General features: G+C 39.4%; 2 protein-coding genes across 3 annotated transcripts in view; one reads left to right on the top strand and one right to left on the bottom strand.

Annotated features, from left to right (window-relative positions):
- cfap100 (cilia and flagella associated protein 100) overlaps positions 1-20,381 on the top strand; it is a 26,438-nt gene extending 6,057 nt beyond the window's left edge. For both annotated transcript variants that reach the window (XM_008105305.3, XM_062969799.1), the window contains exons 3-16: positions 1,276-1,353; positions 1,968-2,074; positions 3,736-3,928; positions 5,129-5,196; positions 6,970-7,133; positions 9,343-9,423; positions 10,173-10,348; positions 10,825-11,002; positions 13,470-13,536; positions 14,538-14,689; positions 15,575-15,710; positions 16,208-16,410; positions 18,367-18,460; positions 19,843-20,381. In XM_008105305.3, coding sequence (XP_008103512.1) covers positions 1,276-1,353; positions 1,968-2,074; positions 3,736-3,928; positions 5,129-5,196; positions 6,970-7,133; positions 9,343-9,423; positions 10,173-10,348; positions 10,825-11,002; positions 13,470-13,536; positions 14,538-14,689; positions 15,575-15,710; positions 16,208-16,410; positions 18,367-18,460; positions 19,843-19,956 — 1,811 coding nt within the window. In that variant the 3' untranslated portion in view covers positions 19,957-20,381. The remainder of the gene's footprint in view (positions 1-1,275; positions 1,354-1,967; positions 2,075-3,735; positions 3,929-5,128; positions 5,197-6,969; positions 7,134-9,342; positions 9,424-10,172; positions 10,349-10,824; positions 11,003-13,469; positions 13,537-14,537; positions 14,690-15,574; positions 15,711-16,207; positions 16,411-18,366; positions 18,461-19,842) is intronic.
- zxdc (ZXD family zinc finger C) overlaps positions 20,369-23,753 on the bottom strand; it is a 20,837-nt gene continuing 17,452 nt past the window's right edge. Inside the window, exon 10 of the mRNA XM_008105304.2 lies at positions 20,369-23,656. Coding sequence (XP_008103511.1) covers positions 23,570-23,656 — 87 coding nt within the window. The 3' untranslated portion in view covers positions 20,369-23,569. The remainder of the gene's footprint in view (positions 23,657-23,753) is intronic.

Below are 23,753 nucleotides of genomic sequence, written 5' to 3'. Positions count from 1 at the left end.
AAATATGAATTATTATTATTATTGTTATTGTTATCATTTATAATAAATATATCAAACCTAAGATACCCTAACACATTGCAAGGACTAAATTACAGCACAGGCTGAAATGTGCTGGAGCATGGGAGGTAAGGCCAATAGATGTGTCTCTTTTCACTCAAACAGATACCATATTTAAGCTGAATAGGGCCTTCCAAATTTTTATGATTTCAATTTAATCCTAAATACTTTATTGTCTCAACTGGTTCTTGCTGAGATTTAAAAAAAATGCATGACAGACTAAAAATGCAGCAATGAAAATATGAGACATATATTCTTTGTAAGACAGTGGCTGGTGGCTGATTCACACTTCAGATTTATAGCACTGACTTTCCACTTTCGCTGCCATGGTTCTGTCCTGTGGAATGGCATTTATGTGTGTGTGTGTGAGGGGGGCGCATTATAATATTGTAGGATGAATTGATCCTGTGTGCTCATTCAGACTTTACCTCTTAATGAATCCTGTTTCTTAGGGTTCTTTGGGGGGGGGGGGGGGTTTGTGTGTGTGTGTGTGTGTTAGGAGTAACTTGAGAAACTACAAGTAGCTTCTGGTATGAGAGAATTGGCCGTCTGCAAGGACTTTGCCCAGGGGACGCCTGGATGTTTTTTGATGTTTTTACCATCCTTGTGGGAGGCTTCTCTCATGTCCCCACATGGAGCTGGAGCTAATATAGGGAGCTCATCATGCTCTCTCGGGTTGGATTCAAACTGGCAACCTTCAGGTCAGTAACCCAACGTTCAAGTCACAAGGGTTTAGTCAACCACACTATCAGGGGCTTCTAATGTTCTTCATTATTCATTGGCACTTAGTCCACATCACCCTTCAATCAGACTATGTGGGTGCATCTACACTGTAGAATTGATGCTGATTGACATCACTTTAACTGCTATGCTTCAATGGTATGAAATCGCAGGAGTTGTAGGTTGCTGAGGCACCTGCCTGCTGTGGCAAAAAAGGCTAAAGACTTTGTAAAACTACAACTCCCATGATTCAATAGCATTGAGCCATGGCAGTTAAAATAGTGCCAGGGTGCATTAAATCTACAGCCTAGATGTGCCTTTTTTGTCTTCAGATACAGGATGGTCTTCTGTAGAGCAGAAGATGTATGGTCACCTCAAGGCAATAGCTGGCATTTTAATGGTAACATCTCAAGCGCCTGCTCTCCTGCACTGTTATAAGTCGTTTCTGACTCCTAATATATGTGCAACTAAAATAGGTTTTGATCTGTATTGAAACAGGATTCAGGCTTGAGTCTCGGCAAACCGGAGATGTGTTTACGATTCCCTCACAATCTGGAAAAGATGTGGAAACATCAGGTAAATGGCTCGCTCTGTTTGTGGTTAACCCCTTTAACCTTCTTTGCTTGTCTCTACTGTGGAGGATGTGCAAAAAGGAGATAAGGAGCAACTGTTGGATGATCTATAGTAGACTAGCAAAGAGTTCTGACCTCCAATTATTTGCAAGAGACAAGAATGTATGTCTGTTTTTGTTTTTTTAAAAAAAGTTTGATATGTAGGGGTCTTAGTAGGAGTCTTAGTAGACCACAATCTGAACATAAGTCAACAATGTGATGTGGAAGCTAAAAAAGCCACTGCAATTCTAGGCTACCACAATAGAATATTCTGATACAGAAAAGGGTTGTTTCTTAATCACTTACCTATAATTGTTTAGATGGAGATTTGTATTTTCTATCTTATTTGTTAACATGTGAGTTCAGTGTAATGAATGCAGGCTTCTCGGGGCCTGGGTAGGTATTATGTCATCCAAAGCTCAGGAGATTATATATATCCTTGAATTTCTGCTCCCAGCATTCCCTGGAATCCTCCCAACCTCTTGCTGCTCGAGATGCGAATGTGTTATTTATGTGTTTGTTGTAGTCCTAAAAAGCAGTATTGATGCTACTGGATTAATACAAACCTGTTTCTTGCAGATTCGGCCCAGGAGCAAAATCTATGGTTTGACAAAAACCCGTTTAAAATCCCATCAGATGTTGATATCTTCTTATTGCGGGACAAATATAGGGAAAAGGCAAAAGCGGTATGTATGAATCAAAAGATATTCATGGAGGGACTTATTTCTGATCAAAACTGCATGGACCACCTCCATCAGTATTATTCTATGTAATTCATATTGAAGGATTATGGGAATGGTAATTCATCCAGTCGGAATTGGAAGATTACATGTTCCCTATCCCTGTTTGGAAGCAAATAATGAGAATGATACATTAGCACAATTTTGAATATGCTAGAGGGAATTTCTAAGTGTCCATACTTACAGCACTTTGATCCCACTTTAGTTGCCATAGCCACATCTTAAGGAATCCTGGGGTTTGTTGTTTCCTAAGGCACATGGAATTCATTGCCAGAGAACTGCAGTTCATGAAAATGGATTAGAAAATTGTAAATATCCTCCTCCAAACTACAAATCCCAGAATTCCTTAAGGTGGACTTATGACAGTTAAAGTGGTATCAAACTGATAGAATCATGCAGTGTAAATTCACTCTCTGATACAGAGCCAGATACAAAATTATTATTCAACAGGGCTGGAAATGATATAGAAGAAAATAACCTAATGATCATAATGAGTAGACTGAGGGGAATTGGTTAAGGAAAAATAGGAATAAAACCAATGATTGGATGTATATATAACATTTTGATTTGTGTCTGACATGCATTACCTTTTGGGGGATTCCTTATACCAGGCATGGGCAATGTCAGTGGCTGCACTCCATAGAACAGTGGTTCTCAACCTTCCTAATGCCGCAACCCCTTAATACAGTTCCTCATGTTGTGGTGACCCCCCCCCAACCATCACTTCAAAACTGTAATTTTGCTACTGTTATGAATCATAATGTAAATATTTGATATGTAGGATGTATTTTCATTCATTCACTGGACCAAATTCGGCACAATGACCCATACACTCAATACTGGTGGGTTTAGGGTGGATTGATTTTGTCATTTGGGAGTTTTAGTTGCTGGGATTTATAGTTAATCTGAACTCTATCAACAATGGAGTTGAACCAAACTTGGCACACAGAACTCCCATGACCAACAGAAAATACTGGAAGGGCTTGGTGGGCATTGACCTTGAGTTTTGGAGTTGTAGTTCACCTACATCCAGAGAGCACTGTGGATTCAAACTAGGATGCATCTGGACCAGACTTGGCACAAATGTTTTCTTAGGTCTTTGGTCTTTGGTGACCCCTCTGACGCCCCCTCGCAATCCCCCCCCCCTTGAGGGTCCTGACCCTCAGGTTGAGAAGCACTGCCATAGAACTGTAAAGAGTCACACTGACCCTTTGCCCCCAAACCTGAATTAACTGAATGAATTATTAATGTAATTGGTAGTTAATTAGGGGAAGGGGGAATAGCCACAAATGCTCTCTAAGAGGGCATTGAGAGCCATATTTTGCCCTAAAATATAAAGATGGCTTGTAGTTTGCTAGATATAACATGCAGTGGAGGCTGGTGACTCTCATATCAGGGACGTAGTGACTCTGCTTCAGATTTTTAGTTTTCCTTTTCTAAGACCTATCTAGTGTAGTGAATGTAATTTGAGGATAGGGTTCAGCAGCATGGACATTTCCTTTAAACTTTCAGAGTAAAACCTAATGTGCTGGATGGATCAAACCAGTTTGCAACATAATCTTTTAGAGGTCACTTGAAAATTAGACAATCTATCCCATTCCCTCTAGGAACGAGAAAAAAGGAAAACCCAGAAGGTCCACGAGAAGATGACTTGCTCCACTCTGCAGAATGCTAAGCAATCTGGGTTCAAGAAAGAGATTCAGCTGCAAGAAGAAGCTGAGGATAAAGAGTTGGCAGCAGAAGCAGAGCGGCTCAAAGCTCTCCGAGAAAGCATCTCCTGGAAGATAGCAATCACTAAAGGTAGCCAAGAGAACTTTTCAAGAAATGTCCACATCTCAGGATATGCCAAGCTCAGGAGCCTGTTCTAGTGGTTACTGTGGATTCAGTCTAGTGGGCTCCAGTTTGGCTGAGGCTGATGACAAAATAGTGGGGGCTATCAAAGTCATTTGGGGTTGGGACCCTTTATACTCTTTCTCCTCCTCTCTCTCAGAGTTAAGACAGTTTTTTAAAAATACAAAAACCAGGTAATCCAAGGCACGATCAAATTGAAGGCACATTAATTTTTTTGTAGTTTCCTTAAACGGGAAAAAGTGTACCTTAGATTTGATGAAATACGGTATTCTGGCACTTTTATATATGGTGAAGATAGGTAGGTATTTATGAGTGGCAGTACGGGTTTAGAAAATGCAAAACAATTTATGACAGTGGTGAAAACTGAACAGATAAAGGGCCCTTCCACACAGCCTTATATCCCAGAATAACAAGGCAAAAAATCCTACTTACCTTTGTAAACCTTTAATAAAAATTTATTTAAAAGGCCGAAAATCCCATATTATCTGAGTGTGGGCTCATATAACCCAGTCTAAAACAGATATTGTGGTATTTTTTGCCTTGATATTCTAGGATATAGAGCTGTGTAGAAGGGCCCAAAATCAGTGGGGAAGATTCCCCACAGAATCCTGCCAAGTCCCTACCAATCCCCCCTCAGGTTTTTGCCATTGTGGGGGCATGGTGTTTGGGATCTGTTGTTGTTGTTGTTGTTGTTGTTGTTAAAGCAATTAAAAAAAAAACCCTAAAACATTCAAACATCCACAAGTGTTTTTCTCGTCACAGATTATCACTTCCAAATGGTGGCGTGGTTCACTATGAGTAATCCAAGTACTGATCTCTTCAGTACTAGGATTATGGTAATGGGAAGGGACTTGCAATTCAGGTTGCATCACAATTCCTAAGAAGAGAGAGTACTGAAGCTAGAAACAAAAAGGAGGTGAACTCTTTGTGCTAATTGATGGTCAACTATTTAATTCCTTTAAAAAAATCTCAGCCATCAATTAGCACATGGGGCTCGTCTTCTTTTTACTTCCAGCCTAATACCAAAGTCAGACATCTCTCACCATTTCAGTGAATTAATCAAGGGTCCTGAAATCCATTAACACATTTCTGCAGTTAATCTCTGATTGTTCTTACCTGCCCAATTTTCCTTATTCTCCTTTTCCCCAGAACAAGTTGTAGAAAGAGAGACCATGCATGACTACATCAATCAGAAACGGCAGATGTTCTTGCTGCAGGTATTGGATGGTGGTTTGTGACTTTACACCTCCTATTTGATTGTAAAAACCCCTGGCTGGTCTTTAAAAGGACATGACAGGAGGTTGGACTGGATGGCCTGTGTCGTCTTTTCCAACTCTATGATTCTCTTATTCTAAGTCCTAATTTTCAACTTTCAATGAGTTTTTTTTAGCTGAAGGTTTTTTTTGTACCATATATGCTTGAGTATAAGCTGACCTGAATATAAGCCAAGGCACCCAATTTTACCACAAAAAACTTGGAAAATTTATTGACTTGAGTATAAGATGAGGGTGGGAAATGCAGCAGCTACTGGTAAATTTCAAAAATAAAAATAGATATCAATAAAATTATATTAATTGAGGCATCAGTAGGTTAAATGTTTTTGAATATTTTCATAAAACTGTAATTTAAGATAATAATAATAATAATAATAATAATAATAATAATAATAATAATAATAAGACTTTAATAAGATAAGACTATCCAACTCTGATTATCTATATATTCGGATATAGTCCAACTCAAATATAAGCCGGCCAGGACCCTCAGTCGAGTATAAGCTGTGGGGGGCTTTTTTAGCCTTTAAAAAGGGCTGGAAAACTCAGCTTATACTTAAGTATATACGGTATATATAGGTGAAGTTCTGTGTGGCCTCTGAAACAAATTGTGGTTCTAGGGGGCTAAAATGTCTTCTACTGCATGATGTATGAAGGCTAATCAGGGATGAGACACCAAGAGTAAGGCATGTCAAGCAAATCCTTGTCATGACTGCTTTCCAACTGGAAACTTATGTTATCATTACAAAAGGCAATGCAGATCCAGAATAGGTCTCTACAGTCACTTACAGACCCACCACCAAGATTCGATCCTTCGAAGAAAATCATATTCAGCCACCCGAGATATCCTATAGTAATCAGGGATATAGGTACCCGGGGGGGGGGGGGGTGAGAGCATTATCAGCTAGTAAGAATTACATTTCTTAACAAAAGTTTCTTTCAGTCCCCACATTTGTAGCATTGTAGAGAATAAGATATTAAATACTATTAATACCTTAAGTCAATTTGTTGCACTTCAATTACTTTGGTAACTTTGCCCCCCTGTAGTTACAATCTAGGATTAAGGAAGATGATTGGCCCAGTCTTCTTCAAGAAAACAATTTTTAACAGCTAACAAAATATAACACAAGATCCCCCACCCTCACTTGTCTTCTTGATTTTTAATTCCGACCATTATGTTGTTTTGAAAAATCAACATTGTTACACCCTCTTTACTTCTTCTTCCAAAGTAACATTCTGTGTGGCATTGTTACTTCAAATATGTTACTTTGAAGTTCCCGAGACTCATAAAAACATTAAAAGGATTTTGTTATTGGCAAAGAAGAAATAGATTCTACCGTCACCTGACATCATTACAGCACATGGATGAGGAAAGTTTCAAACTTGAAATTTTTTGGTTCCAAGAAAAAACCTTTCCTCATCAGGAGCATACATTTGAACAAAACATCACAAATGTCATACAAGTGGGTACTGAGGAAGTGGATTCCTGATCTTGCCACAGGTGTTTCTTTTCTTTATATTGCTTTGAAGGAATTGTTAAGTATATTTTGTTTTAACTTCTTTCCCTACCTGCCTTTCAAGGGTTGCTTTAGCATGAAGACCACCAAAGGTGAATGATGCCCCAAAGTCCTAGCCAACAATTAAGCAGACCCCCCAGTACAAATGAATAGGTTTGTTTTTCTCTCTTTCTCATTCTTTGTTCATCTTACATTTTAGTATGCTGTAACTGTAAAGAAAGATGAAATTCAGAAACTAGAAAATCTCGCTATTAAAGAAGAAGCCAACCTGGAAAAAGCAGAAGAAGAACTAGAGAGGGATGCTGCCATGTTTGATGAGTTCCTGAAGGAGAATGATAGAAATTCTGCCCAGGCCTTGAAAATGTAATGGTAGCACATGAGCTCTATATGGTAACACTTGAGGGGGGAGGGGGGGAAATAGGTCCAAATGTTGGCTGAAAGTGGCGTGTTATGATAGCTTCAGACCAGCATTGTCTAGAGGACCATATATTTTCTGGTCATTGCTGTATCATACTTATGTAGCAGGGCTGTGCAAAACTTCATTTGTGCCTTGTTTGTTGTAACTATTTCGTAAGATTCATACATACAACACAATATTAAGAAATACAACGGGCCCCCATGCAAAAAAAATGTAAAATTCAAAACACTGACCTATGACTTTTTAGAAGAGTTATGTAAGTCTTGTAAGTGGCTCCAGGTCTCTATCACGGGTACTGCTTCTCCCCCAAAAGGGCTGGGTTTGGTTCCCCCAAAGGGCCCCGAGGAGGATGGCAAGGCCCGTAGTTGAGGGAGAAGTCCCGCTCTTTCCTCAAAGGGGGTGGTGAGGGGAGTTTGGGGCAGGTGAGCAGGAGGGAGGGAGACCTGACTGGATGGCTGGACAAGGAAGAAGCCCCTCCAGCACATGGCCAGCCCAGAGAGACAGGCAAAACCACACTCACATTGAGTGTTAAATGATATTCTGAAGCAAGCAGGTTCTGGGAAGTGTAGTTTAGAGCGGGATCTTTTGAATTATCTGCCACAAGGGTCATTGCCTTCCCAAACTACATTTCCCACAATTCCTCCCTGAAAGTTTTGGTGTTCATTTTCTAAAGGGATTTTGAGATAAAATGAGATTGTTGGGAGTTGGACCAACACTGTGATGGAGCTGCGAGGTAGGCAAAGTTGAGACACAGTAACTCCAAAAATTACCTACCGTGTTTCCCTGAAAATAAGACAGTATCTTATATTAATTTTTGCTCCCAAAGATACTCTAGGTCTTATTTTCAGGGGATGTCTTATTTTTCCATGAAGAAGAATTCACATTTATTGTTGAACAAAAAAATGGCATTTATTATATATTGTATAGTAGATGTCATCACAAACCAGCATAACCAGACAAACTGTGAATCCTATGAAGAATTTCTTGTTTCTACCATTATTTCCATGTACAACACTCTATGGTATGTACATTTCCCAGTCCTGCATGCTCCAGTGTTCTGTTTGGCGGGCATGCTTCCAAACAAAAACTTTGCTAAGTCTTACTTTCAGGGGAGGCCTTATATTTAGGAATTCAGCAAAGCCTCTACTAGGTCTTATTTTCTGGAAATGTCTTATTTTAGGGGAAACAGGGTAGTAGGTTTCCTATTAGTATTATTTCAAAGGCTGGATGGGCATCTATTGGGCTCCTTTGGCAGTGCTTTTCCTGCCTGGCAGAAGGGGGTTGGACTGGATGGCCCCTGGGGGTCATTCAGTGAAATAGTACTGTTAAGTTTATGTTGGTTAAAATTCCCTAAAAATCAGTGGATGTGTAAATCTTTCTGAAACTTGGGGGGAATGATGCCCTGGTTATGCTATATCATTGAAAATAAAAATTCAAGGAGATAGCACTTGTAGGATTTTTTTTAAAAATGTTGTTCATCAAAACTTTTTGAAATTCCCAAAAATCAGTGGATGTGTGAAACTTTCTGAAACTTGGAAAGTAACAATGGTAAATGTATTCTATCATTGTAGCAAGTTTCATCCCAATAGCTCTAAAATGAGAGAGAAAAGCTTCCCCCTTGTGCAATTACATAACGAAAAAGTGATAAAGATTTCATTATTTATTTATTTATTTTGTTACAGTTTTATATTGTTACAGTTATGATACTGACCTTTTAAGATATTTTAGAAACACTCTAAATGGTTCACCACCACCCCAATTTAGTAATGAGTATTGAAACATTTTTTTTCATTGATTGCACAGGCCTATTATGTATAAGTCTAGACATTTTAAAAATTGACTGAATAAATTGGCTCAACTTACATGGATCACTATAAGTGCTGTACCTTAGGTTTTCTGGTATTTTTTTAAAGCCCTTCTCTGAATAAAGTGGCTAAATCACTTCCAAAGAAACCACACCCAATGTATGTGCACTTACACACAAAATCTAGATGGAGAATGTGAGGAGGAGGCTCAGAAATGGAATAAAATCTGGAATAAATGTGTCTCTCCTTTAGCAACTGTCTCTGACTTTGAAGACCGTTGTTCTTTTCTGTCATGGCTTGCTGCTGTCCAGTGTGCATCTAACTGCAAAATTTTTGCCTTCCTCTCCAGTGCTGAAAGAGAAACTAAAGCCAAACTTGAAAAAATAATTGAGATCCGGGAACTGACTGCACAAATGATGAACATCCAAAGGTAGCAATCATCCAGAAAAATATCACAAAGAAATGTGTAATTCACAGCATTCCTTTCTAGGTGTTTACATACTGTTGTTTTAATGACTTTCTCTAGAATATTTTCTGGTATTGATGTCAGGCTGACTGGCAAGTAGTTTCTTGGGTCCTCTTTCCCCCCTTTTTGAAGATGTGGATTGCCTTTCTCTAGTCTGCTGAGATTTCTTCTGTTCTCCAGGAATTTTCAAATATCATTTACCAGGGGTTTTGAGATCCCTTCTATAAGATCTTTTAATACCTTTGGCTGCAAATCATCTCAGCTTAGGGACTTGAATTCATTCCTTTCCTACCTTTTTACCTGCTCTGTGATGCATTTCCCTACTGCATCTTGTTCTCTATTTCTACAAGACTGAACATTATTTTTCCTTTTGGAGAAGACTGAAACAAAGGAGGTACTGTGTAGTCATCTAATTAATCTGAAAATCCCAAGAAAACCATTTTGTGTCTACATATTTGAGGAGAAAGGCAATTTTTCCCAGTTAGGAGACAGCATTGTGATGCAACAGTTTGCTGCTGGTGTAGAAAATGTAGTAACTCTGCTGAAATGTAATAGTCCTCTAATTTTTCTTTGCCCAGACTGTGGGCAAGTGAAGTTAAAAAATCATCCAGTCATCCAGAAAGTTCCTTTTCTCTTTATGGCTCAACTGAAGATTGGAAATGATTCCATACACTACGGGGAAATATTGACCATGATTTATTGTTCTCCTTTAGTGAAATAGCAAGGTTTGAGGACACACTTCAGGAGTATGTGGTATTTAAGGACTTCCTCTACCAGCTCTCTCCCAAAGAGTGGCGGGAAGATTATGAAAGACGGCGGATGAGGGATAAAGGGGGAAAAACAGTCCTTGGTACAACAGAAGACAAATCTACACTGGCACCCCCAAAAGGTTAGAATTCCAGCAAAAATGTATCCATTCTTTTCTTGCTCTCACTTTCAGTCATTCACACACATGTGTGCATGTATGTGCCTTCAAGTCACTGGTCGATTTATGGCAACCCCATGAATTTCATAAAGGAATACTCAAGATAATTTGGTCAGTTCCTTTCTCTGAAATATCGATGCACATATAGAAGCAACTGTGATTGAGAGGTATTGACCAAATTTTTTTATTACAAAGATCAACTTGCATCTAGATTTAGGAATGTGCAACTGGGCTGATTTCCCCAGGCTGTTAAGAGAGACAGTATGGTGTAGTGGTTTGAGTGTTGTACTCTGATTTTGGAGACCAGAGCTCAAATCCCCACTTGGCCGTGAAAATCCACTGTGTGACTTTGGGCACAGTCACACTCCTTCAGCCTCAGAGGAAGGCAATGGCAAACTCATTCTTCAGCTTTTCATGAGATTTTCTATTTTTGTGCCCAGTTCAAGAAAAAGGCCGACGTCGAGGCATGAGTATAGCAAAACACTCCAGTTTTGACCAATCTGCATCAGACATTAGCTCCTCCAGGACAGCAAGTCAGATTTTGGGTAGAAAGGATTCTATGAAGATAAGCCGAAGGTCTTCAAGGGGCACTGTCCGATCATCTCAAAGCAGAAAATTGTAAGTATATGAAAAAGGTGGAGTTGTGTGTGACTATACTCTGTGGCACTCAGAATCCAGATAATCCTATGATAGCCCCATTTTTGAATGAATAACTTGCACTCTGGGTGTCTCAAATTGGAATTAGAAGTAAAGGAAATCAACCAAGGGCAGGGAAATTTATGTAAATGAATATAAGTGGCCTGTTATAAAGGTCTCTCACTCTAAACCTCTTGTTTACAATATATAGTGAGTTTTGCTTTAGAGCATGTTTTCATGCTTTCACATCTCCAAAGGAGTCCTGATAACTATGGGCAACATAAATGCCACACAAATCAATTCCTGTTTGCGTAATGACACTTTTCCTTTTGTTCTTTTTTTGCTGTCCTCCTCAAATATTCTGAGGAATATGTTCCATAAATAGAGAACAGACACTACTTGATGCAACACTTTGAACTGATGAGATATATGGAGTATTCTTAAATCTTCAGATATGCCTGTTTCACTGAACTGATGTCAGAATTCATTAAAGTACATAGATACGAATGTGTAACCCAGAGATACATATTCATGATCAATTCTTATCCACAATCCTATTGTAAAAAAAAGTCCCCCAAACCTCACTAATGTGGCAACAGCCACTGCAATAAGTGTCTGGATAGTAGAGGGTCAGGTTTGGGGTGGGACGGGAGGTTGGACTAAGAGCAATTACGTAAACTTCATATCTAAGGTGGACACATAGATAAATAGACAATACACAATTATTGCAAGGAATGACAAAGCCAGCTGGGTACATTTAGCCAGGTTAAAAAAAAAAGCTCGGGTGGTGATACTATAGCCATATTAGAAGGGATGTCATGTAAAAGATGGAGCCAACTTATTTTCTGTTGCTCCAAAGACTGGAAGCTGTTGAATAGTAGAACAGACTGCATCGCAAGGTGGGCTTTTCTTCTTCGTTGATTGTTAAACAAAAGTTGGATGGTCATTTTTCAAATGCTTTAGTCATGAATCTCCATATTGGATTAGAATGGTTCTTGCAGTCCTATCCAACTATGTTTCTGTGATTCATCTGAGGAAATTAGGGTGCTTCTACACAATAGAATTAAGGCAATTTGACTCCATTTTAACTGGATGGAATCATGGGATTTCTAGTTTGGTGAGGCACCAGCACTCTTTGGTACAGAAGACTATAGCTCTTGTAAAACTACAGTTTCCATGATTCCATAGCATTGAGCAATGGTTGTTAAAGCAGTGTCAATTTCATTAATTCTACAGTGCAGACACACCCTCAGTGTACTAACTTTGTTCTCCCAGTTAGTCTCTAAGATCCCTTTGCGTACTGATATCCCCGACTAGTTGTCTTTACATTTCTAAATGTTCACTTGGTGTTTTAAGTCATCCCAATGCTAGAGATTTGGAGACAGAATGAAAATGTCATTGGGGAGGGATTCTTATGTGATGGTACCCCGCCCTATCTGCAGCTGGTTTGGAGACATGTTGCAGGAAAAGCAGGAGGACTTTGGATGCATTTGCCCTCAGGGAATTACTGGCATGCCCCCTGTAATGAGTGGGGCCCCTGCCCCCAGGAAGAATTGATATGGTGACCCAGTTCTTCCACTGGCTGTGAAGAGTGAAAGGGCTAGAATGCTGCTCTGCTGTGCACTATATGTTGCACGATTCACCATCAATAATGTTTATGTGATAAGTAGTATAGTATGTCCAGTGTCTGGCATTGAAAGAACTCTTGCAGAGGCCTAGAACTCCACCCAGTTTTGGAATAAGACATCTCCGTTCCTCATTCTTCAGTAGCTAAGTTCTGCAAAGAGTGAATGGCTGGACTTACCACCTCATCACATGGAGAGAATTAAGTGTCTTGCCACACTGTCAGGACGCTTCCTCCTTGGAGCCCACTGGATACCATCAGATGACATAAGGCAACTTCCGGCAGGGCTCCATAAAGGAAGCGCCCTGGCAGCATGATAGAACACTTCCCAAGAATACGGGAGGCTTCTTGTGTTCCATAGAGAAGAATGGGGGAAAGCTGGGCGGCAACGCTTCCTGCCATGGAATGGGATAAGAGGTGCAGTGGGTGATGAGGGACACAGGGCAACAGTCCCCCCCCCCCCCCCCACTGCCCCGTGGATTCGGATCTCAGTGTGATGAGGTCCTTAGAGGTATCTGTAGGCAATGGAAGGAGAATCTTCTGTTCTGCAGGTGGTTTTTGTTTTCTTCCCCTGGAGATGGAGAATATGGCATATTCTTTCAGTCACAATGTAGGTCTCCCAGGCACCATAAAATTGCAGCAATGATTTGGTATTCTATTTTTATTGGGTTTATTTTGTTTTTGTTTTATGGCTCACAGTGTACTGAAAGGAACAAGACCTTGGGAAGTCTATAAACTAAAATAAATATAATACTGTGTTATTCATAGTGTACATTGTAGGTAGTTGCTTTATACATACATCTAACTCTGTTGTAACCTCTGCAGGAGCGTTCTGAATCCCCCATCAGAAGAGAAGCTCATTCAGGAGCTAAATGAAGAGGAAGAGGATGAGGCTAGTGACCATGATTTCAGCTCTATTACTCTTGGTTTACTATATTTGAAATCTTTGGTTTAATTTATCCACGTTCCCCCTCAGAAGTATTTATGGGCCTGCTTCTGACCCAGATATAGTAAAAATACTATTTTCCATATTTTTAGATATCCATGAAGAGTATTTATCTGTCCCCTACAGATAAACAGTACTTCCAACTAGGACATTTTATCAAATAAAAATATTGCCTAATTAAAGAAAGTTTGTCTAAAAATCATCTTACCAATTTACTTCAAATGGGAAGGTTCTGTTTTTGCTACTCTTTATTTAATATTATTTGATTTAATGTTACTTGCTGCCATAATTAAAACAGCAAAGAGGTCACATGGGGATGCACCCTCTTTCCAGGAATAACCACAGGAGGGCGGGGAGCAAGACAGAGCTGTATGCGTGCAAAATGTGATCTATGACCAACTTTACATACTTGGGGAGGATTGACCATGGACAATGGAAGTTCTAGTTTACCCACATCCAGAGAGCACTGTGATCCTACTGACAATGGATCTGAACCCAACTTGGCCCACATGTCCATCATGACCTACTTTACATACTATAAGAAATTATCCAGTATGTTTCCACCAAAAGAAAAAAGCTTCCAATTTTCATGTTATTACAACCCTTCAACAATTTAAATAATTACATCACCATCCAATTAAACGTTTTGTAAATACAATACAATCTTTAAAATAATTCTAACAGTTTCTCTCTTCTTAATCCAAAAAGGAGGCAATTAACCAAAGTAATGCTGTCACGGCACAATCCAATATCCCTTTAGTTACAATCAATAAATCTCACCTATTACATGGAAGGATGGTTTTAAAAGTAAGGTACCCAATTCCTTATTGGTAGGTGGGCAAGAAAGAAAAAAGGGGATAAAAAGGAAAAATTAATCTGCTCACCCTGCCACTTCTCCAGGCTACGTAACAGAAAAGTTCCCTTGGTGTCAATCTTTCCTTTTGCAGGAACCTGAATTATACTTCACAGATCCACACCAATTGTTACATCTGTTCACTGAACTGGAAGAACAGAATCTGTCCCTAATTCAGAATTCTCAAGAAACAGAGGAAACCATGGATGAGCTTCGACATACTCTGACTAACACCCGGACTAAAATGTAAGCGATTGAAGCTTTCTACCCACAATAAATCACTACAATCCACTATAATTTTAAAGGGACTTAAAATGCGCCATTGTTGCGATGTATGTAAACAGGTGACCTGTACTTCAGCTTAGACTGTTATCTTGCTACTAACTGTTGATAGCACTATGTAACACAATTTTTGTTCCTGGGTTATGTCTGTCATTCCCTAAATGGTTCTGCCATAAAACATGGAAAAAGTTTATTAAACTGCAAAAATGTTTTTGTGGGACATCCTACAGCACATGTTGCTATAGTTTTTCGATGAATATCTTGTTGTCTCATCCAATTCAACATGGTTTCTGGCAGCCACAAAAATTAATTTTCTGGAGTATAACAAATACTTTCAAATGAAGTACCACAGGAAACAGGAAATAACACTTTCAGTCCAGGAACAGAAAACATTTCAAATTTCGTTATATAGTGTAGGTGTTATTGCATGCCTTCCAATTTTTTCTGACTTATGGCAACCCCAAGGCAATGCTATCACAAGGTTTTCTTGACAATACTTGTTCAGAAGGGGGCAGCCTTTGCTTTTTTCTGAGCTGAGAAAATGGCACTTGCCCAAGGTCACCTACTGGGTTTCCATGGCTGAGGAGGGATTCGAATCCTGGTCTCCTGAGTCATAGTCCAATGTTCAAGTCCTTACACTGCTGACAGGTGACTTCAAATATCCTGCTTCCACTTCCTTCACATGGTTCTTTAAACAATGCACATAAAGGATATTCCATCTGTTCTTTAAAAAATAGAACACAAAACACTGTAAATCCAGGATATCTAGAACTTATTTATTAGAAAGCTGAATGTGTTTGAGCGATAAATAAATTCCAATAAAACTTCCTTCCATTTCTTTTGGATCAGGGACAATGAAATAGAACAGCTGAAACAGCTTACTGTCACTCTTCAGACCAACATCATTAAAGAAGAGGAGACTGCAGCAGATCTAGAACTCAAATCACGTGTGTTTTCCTTTGGAGAATACAAAGCGGAAGTTCAGGTATATACTGTATGTGAATCATGTCAACAAATAAAATACAACAGCTAGGAGAATAGCTGGCACATATCTGGCTTGTGGACAACTCCTATAGTCTATAAAGTGGAAGGTTACTAATGTAAGATTTGACAACTTGTGGGCTTTTAAATGTTGCTGCACACGCCATCCCTCACCATTTGCTATGTCAACAAAAGCTCATGGGAATCATAGTTCAATAACATCTGAGGGGTCATAAGATAACTAATGAGAAGATAACTATTCTTCCAAAAAATATCTTCAGTATTAGTTGGGAACAGTTATCAACGTAAAATAATTGTACAGTATATTGTTGTGTGGCTTCAAGTTATTTCTGACTTATTGCATCTCTAAGGTGAACTTAAGGTGAACAATTTTTTCTTGGCAAAATTTATTAGGGCAGCAGGAAGTGGGGAGGGGGGAGATATATATATAACTGTACAATCTCTTTTCAGTCCTAGATTAGTATTTGTGCTTGCCTGCAGGACAAAATGCTGGCAAGTTTGAATAAAAAGGTGTTAGAAGTCTATCGACGCTGCATTGGCGCAAATGAGGCAAACCTAGGAACCCTGCAGATGCTAACGGTGATAGAACACCAATTAGATGACTTGCTGGAGTGTCTGGAGAGGGTACCTGCAGCAAAAATAGAACAAGCTGAGAAAGCCAAGGAAAAAGAAAGAAGGATGAGGTGAGAAGGCTATCACAGTGGGAGAGTTGTATGTTGTATGCAATTAGAGCTCCCCCCCACCCCACCCCCCAAAAAAAAAACACCCACTTCTGTCCATGGGAGAGGGACAAAGATGATGGCCTCCTTCAGCTTTTCCAAATCAGTTGCAAGGTCTGAGATTTTCCCCTAGATCAGACTTGGGTGGAATGGGAAAACAAAGACTCCTTCCTCAACAGGGAATCTCACTCAAAAGTCATATTGCCCCTGATATGTGTGAATTGATGAAGCTTTATAGTAAACTGGCTTGTGATTGAATCAGCATCAAATGGGCTACTGCTGGTTATATCTGGGTCAGCACAGAAAAGGCTGAGAAAAATTAAGAACACATCTACACTAGTCTTGTGCACAGATTCATTTTGGCTATTTGCCTTCGGCTTCTTTGGACAGCTCTAATGGCAAGGGCTCCGCCGCCATGCTTTTTTCGACCGAGCCAGACTACATGACTGCTGGTCGTGGCTCCTTCTGCTCTATTTGGGAGCACATGGTGTGCATAGAGGCTGTCGTGCGTTCACATGTTTTCCTGTGTGAGCCCTGTTGGTGAATCAGAATAGAACAAAGCCACGATGCATCTTATGCAAGCTGTGTCTATCCATTGGGACAAGCACCTCGAATGCTCAGTTGTGTCCTGGCTCTGGAGAGAGGTGCTTCAGACTGATTGCCTTGCCGCTCACTCTCAGCTTTAGCTTTTGGCGTGGCCTCTCTGTAGCATCATATTTTTTTAAAATTTTACTTTATTTTCCCGAATATTTAGTGGGACTGGGAGTTGGAAAGTGTGGGTGGGCAAGTGTGCAGCATTTGGGGACTTGTGGGGGGATGTGCTTTTTTAAGGGTGGCTCTGAGTTTTAGCCTCTGCTGAAGTCTTTAACTTCTTATCTTATCTTTCCTCCCTCCTCTCTTTCAGAAAGTACTTTTAAAATATTAATGTTATTAATAATTATCGAAATTCCAGTAAACAGCAAAGCCTCATTCTCAAAAAAAACTATCTACTGTACTTACCTAATAATTTCTGGATCATACAGGAGTGTTTTTCTAATAAGAGGAAATGCTGCTTGCTTGCTTGTGGATAGTGGGCTGCTGGCCTCTTCCAGTATGTTGTGAGAACAAGAAATGCAAAAGCTTTGTAAGAAGTTGTTGTTTTTTTATTAGTAAAGAGAGTGTAATAGTGGTGTATGATGTACAAGTACATCTTTGACATTTGGCAGAAAGGAATAATGCCCTGCCGCTGCTTCTGAAGAAGTTACAGGGTGGGGCCAGCAGGGGGATACCATGTTGGGAATTTTAAGGGGATGTTATGAAACTTGGTGGGCAGGCAGTGGTAGATGTGTCCTCCAAGTGTGGCCATTTTATCCCAACAGCCCTAAAAATGACAGGAAGAAGAGCCTGTAAAGCCCCCCCACTGCTGCCAATGGGCCGGATCTAGCCGCATTTCCCAGCTGCAGACCAAAAATTTCCCTTTCGGACACCCACTTATTTTCAGGAGGCATTCAAAAACAGATATGCAGGTCCTCCAAATTCTGCATAGCAGAAACGTCTTGAGGTTAAGTCAAAATGCACAAGCCTAATTTAAACTGTAGAATTAATTCAGTTTGGCGCCATTTTAGCTGCAAAGGCTCAATGCAATGGAATCCTAGGACATGTAGTTTGGTAAGACACCAGCATACTTTGACAGAGAATGCTAAAGACCTTGTAAAACTACAACTCCCTGGATTACATAGCATTGAGGCATATCCATGGTCTGTGAATGTATACCTCATGGATGTAGAGATTGTATTGTAAATTAAAGAGACAGATTGTTGACCTCACCCACTGAGCCGTTTTGCTTTCATCACCTAGATCCCAGCCCGTAACTAACTTATTAGGAATCAGATTAATATTGTTCATATAGCTCACTGTTGACCTGGTTCTTCATTTTTCCAGAATGAGGGAAGAAAAGATACGGCAGCAGAGACAACTGCAGGAGGAGAGGCTGCAGCGGGCTCTGGCAAGAGCACAAGCAGAAGTTAAGAAAAAGGTATGTTCAGACAAGGGAAATCATGCTAAGAATTTGTTCCCCCTTTTGCAGTTTCATCTATACAAGCTCTTCTGTTCGATGTCCTACAAGGGCTCCACTGAACTGTGTTTATAAAAAAGGATAAGCTTTGATTCAATATACTGATTCCGCACATTACATGCCCAAAATAACTCTGCGGTTGGTGGCTTTACATTTTACAACAGAGGCTGTGATAAATATAACTGTCTCCATATTATATGGCTTACTGTCACATCTAAACAGCAACCAAAAGCTAATTTTAGAGATTACAACTGTAGAGGTCAAAAGTAGCCCGTGGTCCAAAACTTGACTTATGCCGACTCCATGCATTTCATAGGATTTTCTTAGGCAAGGGATCCTCAGAGGTCATCTCGTTTTTTCCTCTGAAATATTTTATAAAGCACGTTATTTGTTGGCAGCCTCCCATCCACTTGCTAACCAAAACTTACCCTGCATAGCTTCTAGATCAGTCATAAACTGGTGCCTTTAGGGTATTTAATCACATACACACTATTTTCTAGCTAAAAGGCCCACATGTGGCACTTCTTCTAGTTCAAATCATTTATGATGGTCTCAAAATTTGTTGTCGAAGGCTTTCATGGACGGAATCACAGGGTTGTTGTGTTTTCCGGGCTGTATGGCTATGTTCCAGAACATGGCCTCCAGACCGAAAAACACACAACAACCCAGTCTCACAATCTGTTTTTGTCATCCTGATTTGGTGTTACCTGAACATTTTCAATTAAGAAAACACATATCCTTCTACAGAAACTCAAACCTTACATTACTTCATTGTAAGGTTTGTTTGTGCATAGGCTTTTCCCCCTTCCTTTTCTTTTACCACTTACCATAGTATTGCGAGAAAGAAAATCCCCTCATATCAAATTACTGTAGCCTTGTTTACAGTCTACCAAATCATTAATATGGTTGTTGGAAATCGATTACCCCTGTTATTAAAGAACTGTGAGATCTTTAAGAGCAGTGGATTTTCAGATGTTATTGGATTACAGTTCTCAGAAGTCCTAGCCAACTGTGAGAAATGTTGGGAATCTGGAAGGCCTTGATCCCCACCCATTTGAGACATTCTGCTCTTTTCCACCAGAAAAAAAAATCCGGATTATGTTCCACCTGTGTAGGACGGCTGATAGCACTGGCCCAAAGTGTAGATGGTTATGGCAGAAAGGGTGAAGCACTACTTCAATAGTAGAATTTTATGTAACACAGAATTTCTTCCCACACATAGATGAAAACATTTACCACTTAACTAGTTGCTAAATTTATTTTAAAGTGCAGATAACTGATTTTATTGTTATGTATATTTATAATTTAGTTTATTTACAACCACTTTTGATGTTTTTTTTTAGACTGGCAGAAGATTGATTTTCCGTTCTGAGCCTCCTGCCTTCAGGGAGAAGGAAGATGATGATCAAGGGCTCATCGACAAGGAAAAGGAAGAGTTACTCTACTACTTTACTTAACAGCTCAAAGCTGCAAGAAGTTTTGAAGCATACGGAATGTGACAAAACTGAGTGGGAAGATTTTGGTAGATAGTGTGCAAATTATTTGAGAAAAAACCCTACACTTCCTTAAAATTTCATTTCCTAATACCAGTTACACACTTCAAGTAGATGAGAAGAGAAAGTGCTGATCCTGTTTGAATCAAAATCCCTTCATAGCGGGTTTTCAAAATTGTTAAAGCAGTAGGATCACAAAAGAAAGCATCAGAAAGCTGATTTGCACATACTGTATACTAATTTTAGAACAAAAAAAAGAGGCAACAATGGCATGATCATATTTCTTCTACCGAATGTTGAAAGTCTCCAAATTCGGAAATCTTAGTGAGTCAATCTTTTGAGGTCAATATGAAAATGACACACAATGAAACTGAAATGGTGAAACTGGACATTGGTTGTTTTTATTCGTCCTTGTTATCTCCGCAATGTTTTAATTGTCCACTGCCAGCAATGGACTTTGCTGGAATAAATCTGATGCTTACCCTTAAGCCATTAGAAATTTACAGTAACATACAAAGCCAAGTAAAGAAACTTTTTAGAAGAAACACATTTACATGTTGTCGCATAGAAGTGTTCTTATTCTTCAGCAGGCATGATTCTGTAGAAGAGAAGCACCACTTAGGAGAGATCTAGTTCATACTCTTGACCAGTCAGTGATCTTCTTTCAATGATAAAAGTGCAGGGTTGCTACCCACAAACCAGTCCACAATTCACCATATCTTGAACAATTGAGCCCCATATTTGTTTTAATTCAATGTATTTCAATGTACCATTTAGGGGATGTGTGCAACAAAACTATCATGTTTTCACCCCCCCTCATCTCCATTAAAATGCAAAAGCACTTTAAGTCAAACTAAGTTTTCTTCAAAATGTTGGGAATCAAATGAAAATGTTCCTGGGGCCTACATGCTCCCCATTCTTCCTCTCTTCCAGGTCTAAGATAATGGAACAGATAGAAAAGGATATCAAGGAGACATTTGTCTCCCTGAAAAAGAGATTTGGGACAGTGAGAATATTGTGTAAATGGGCCACCTGCTTCATGCTAAAGGGAAGGGCAGGGTGTGCCCATGCTCTCCGGAGGATCACTGGCAAGATAAGTGTGTGAACCACTTCATTAAGGAATTTGAGGTGAAACAGCATACTTTTACATATTTCGATTTCTCTTAAACTGAATTTCAGTGTTGTAGAAGTGGGTAAAGCCAAAGGCTTTAAACAGTAGTAGTTTCATAACTCCTTCTGGCTTGGAGATTTGTATAATGAAAATTATGTATTGTACATATTCGCTACTGCAGAAGTACAGTAAAGGGTTAATACAATGGTCAGGCAGGTTTTGTATAATGCAACAGAATGAAAAATTAAACCAGTTAAGAATGTCTTTTTGAAGGATGATGCCCAAATATTAAAATGCAAGGTAAATAATCCCTACAAAAAGTTTTCAAATAGATTCATTTTTTTTTGGACATGGAAAAGGCACAGTAAGTAATTAGGACATACCTAATTCCAAATTATGGATCGGTTGCCCCCTCCAGTTTCCATTTGGCTAAAGTGAAAATGATTAGTGGTCCAATATGGAAAGATTGGGAAGCAGTTGTTTTCGAGGCCACTTTAGCCACATCAGGCTCTTGATGACATAAAACAGAATTGACATGAGAACCAAGTAACTGGTGTCAACTAAGACCCCAAGTCTCCTAGAATCCCTAGGAAGGACAAGAGACCTTTCTGGCAATAGCCCAATACAATACAATTAACCAGCCTCCTCTTATCTACTGGTGTCAGGAAAGTTCAGATGGCAAGAGAGAAATCCATTCATTACTGGTGATGAACTTCTGAATATAGGAGTTTGAAGGGGGGGGGGGGACTCCAGGGAACTGGTGACATCCACACCACTGTTATTTCTAATCGACATATATCATTTCAGTGCATTATTGCAAATAAATATAAGCAAGGTTAAGATGACAAGACTTCTTCTTTAGGAAATCTTGTTTTTCTTAAAAAATATATAGAAATGCATTTGCACTCACAATCAAAAGGAAAAGAAATGCATACACACACACACACAGCTTTTCAACCTAAATATGTATGACTTAAAGCCAGGTGGCTACAGTTCCAGCTTCCAGATTTGTTGTCAAATATTGAGATCTTTTTTGTTCTAGATGAAATTTTAAACTTTGCTCTTTTAAGTCCATACAATTATCTTCCAAATGCCTACAATAAAATGGCAGATTTCTTTTTAAAGATGCACTTATCAGTCAACAAGTTACTTACCTGTTTATTACTTACTATGAAAACTAGTTACATGTGCTTTGGCGTAAGCAAAGTGTCTGTGTAAATGGCCAACATGCAAAGGATACAACTTTTTGAATACTTGTATTAAATCCTACTGAACTCAGCAAGATTTGTTTCCGACCAAACATAGATCTGATTGGACTACACATAATTAAAGTGACATCTTAAAAAGAAATTGCAATACTGGCTTGTATTACTGTAAACTTGATCAACAGTTGTAAGAATTAAAATCTGGCAGGCGGCCTCCTAACGGACAATGCATAATGCAATACGACCAATATAGTAAGAGCAAGAAATACACTGTTCTTCGTCACCGCCTGCTACTCCCGAGTACTGTACTATTTCTTCTGTCTCTGATTCCCTGGAGCTGCATTCAACATTATCAGAGAACTGTCAGTTTATGGTGAAACATTTAAGTCAGGGTAAGCAACTGCGGAAAAGTAGGGAATCACCACATTAGCCCCTTAGGAAACCTTGCAGAGCTGTACCTGCTCTTGCCAAAAAAGGAATGAAAATGCCAACTGCTTCTAGGGGGCATGGGAATTTTTGTCCTGTCTGCATTTCAAAAGGCTTGCCCTGGGATTAAACTGGCCCACAAAATCTGGTGGAAACGCACTCCATGCCCTCTTAATGGATTCTGGAGCAATTCCAGGTAAAAAAGGTACTTTATATTTTGCAAAACTCATTTGGACTCCTATGGGCCCAATGGGCCTCTAAAGGTGGTGTGAACATCCTCTATGTTTCCTAAAGCACATTTGGAGGCATTCTAAAGCAAAAATGGGCCATTTATTTTTACCCATGGGGTCCTCAAAAAATGGCCCCTTGGGCTACTTGCACCTCACGGGCAATACTTTCCTTACCCCTGATTTTAAATAGTCTTCACCACCATGCTACCCTTTTAGTCCCAAACTGAATTAAGGAAACGTCTCATTGCCTGCTTCTTTTGAACATAAAAAAGTGCCAAGCATAACTGTTCATTTGGTAGGGAATATCATCACAGTATGTTCACTCCAAGACAGCATTCCAAGTCATCCACCGCATAACCTAAACACTCTCCTGTAGGTATTTGTTCTGACTACAAAACAGAGTAGTATATCAAGATCTCCAAGAATCCAATCAAATAAAAATTGCTGAACAATTTTTCATTGCACAGTAACCATCAAGCAAGCCGCAAGGTAGCACCGCTGTGTGCATGCTCCCAGTTTGCCACTTCTCTCCATCGATGCAAAAACAAGTCTATTTCTCAAGATTTTGCTTCATGCGAATAACTGAATCTCTTTCCCCAACGCATTCATTCAAGGTCTTGTAGATTAATGGTGCTTCCTGTAAACTGAGAATTGTCAGAACTGGCATCCTCTTCAGCAGAATTGTGTGTCTCCTGTTCAAATTAATTTTAAAAAAGGAAAATTCACATATAACATTCACTGTTGTTGTTTGCCTGCACTGCACTCTATAAGGCTCACTGATATTTATGC

Source organism: Anolis carolinensis, chromosome 2, assembly GCF_035594765.1.
Source record: "Anolis carolinensis isolate JA03-04 chromosome 2, rAnoCar3.1.pri, whole genome shotgun sequence".
Taxonomy (NCBI): domain Eukaryota; kingdom Metazoa; phylum Chordata; class Lepidosauria; order Squamata; family Dactyloidae; genus Anolis; species Anolis carolinensis.
The sequence above is the reverse complement of the archived record's forward strand: the minus strand, read 5'-3'. Positions and strand labels throughout refer to the sequence as shown.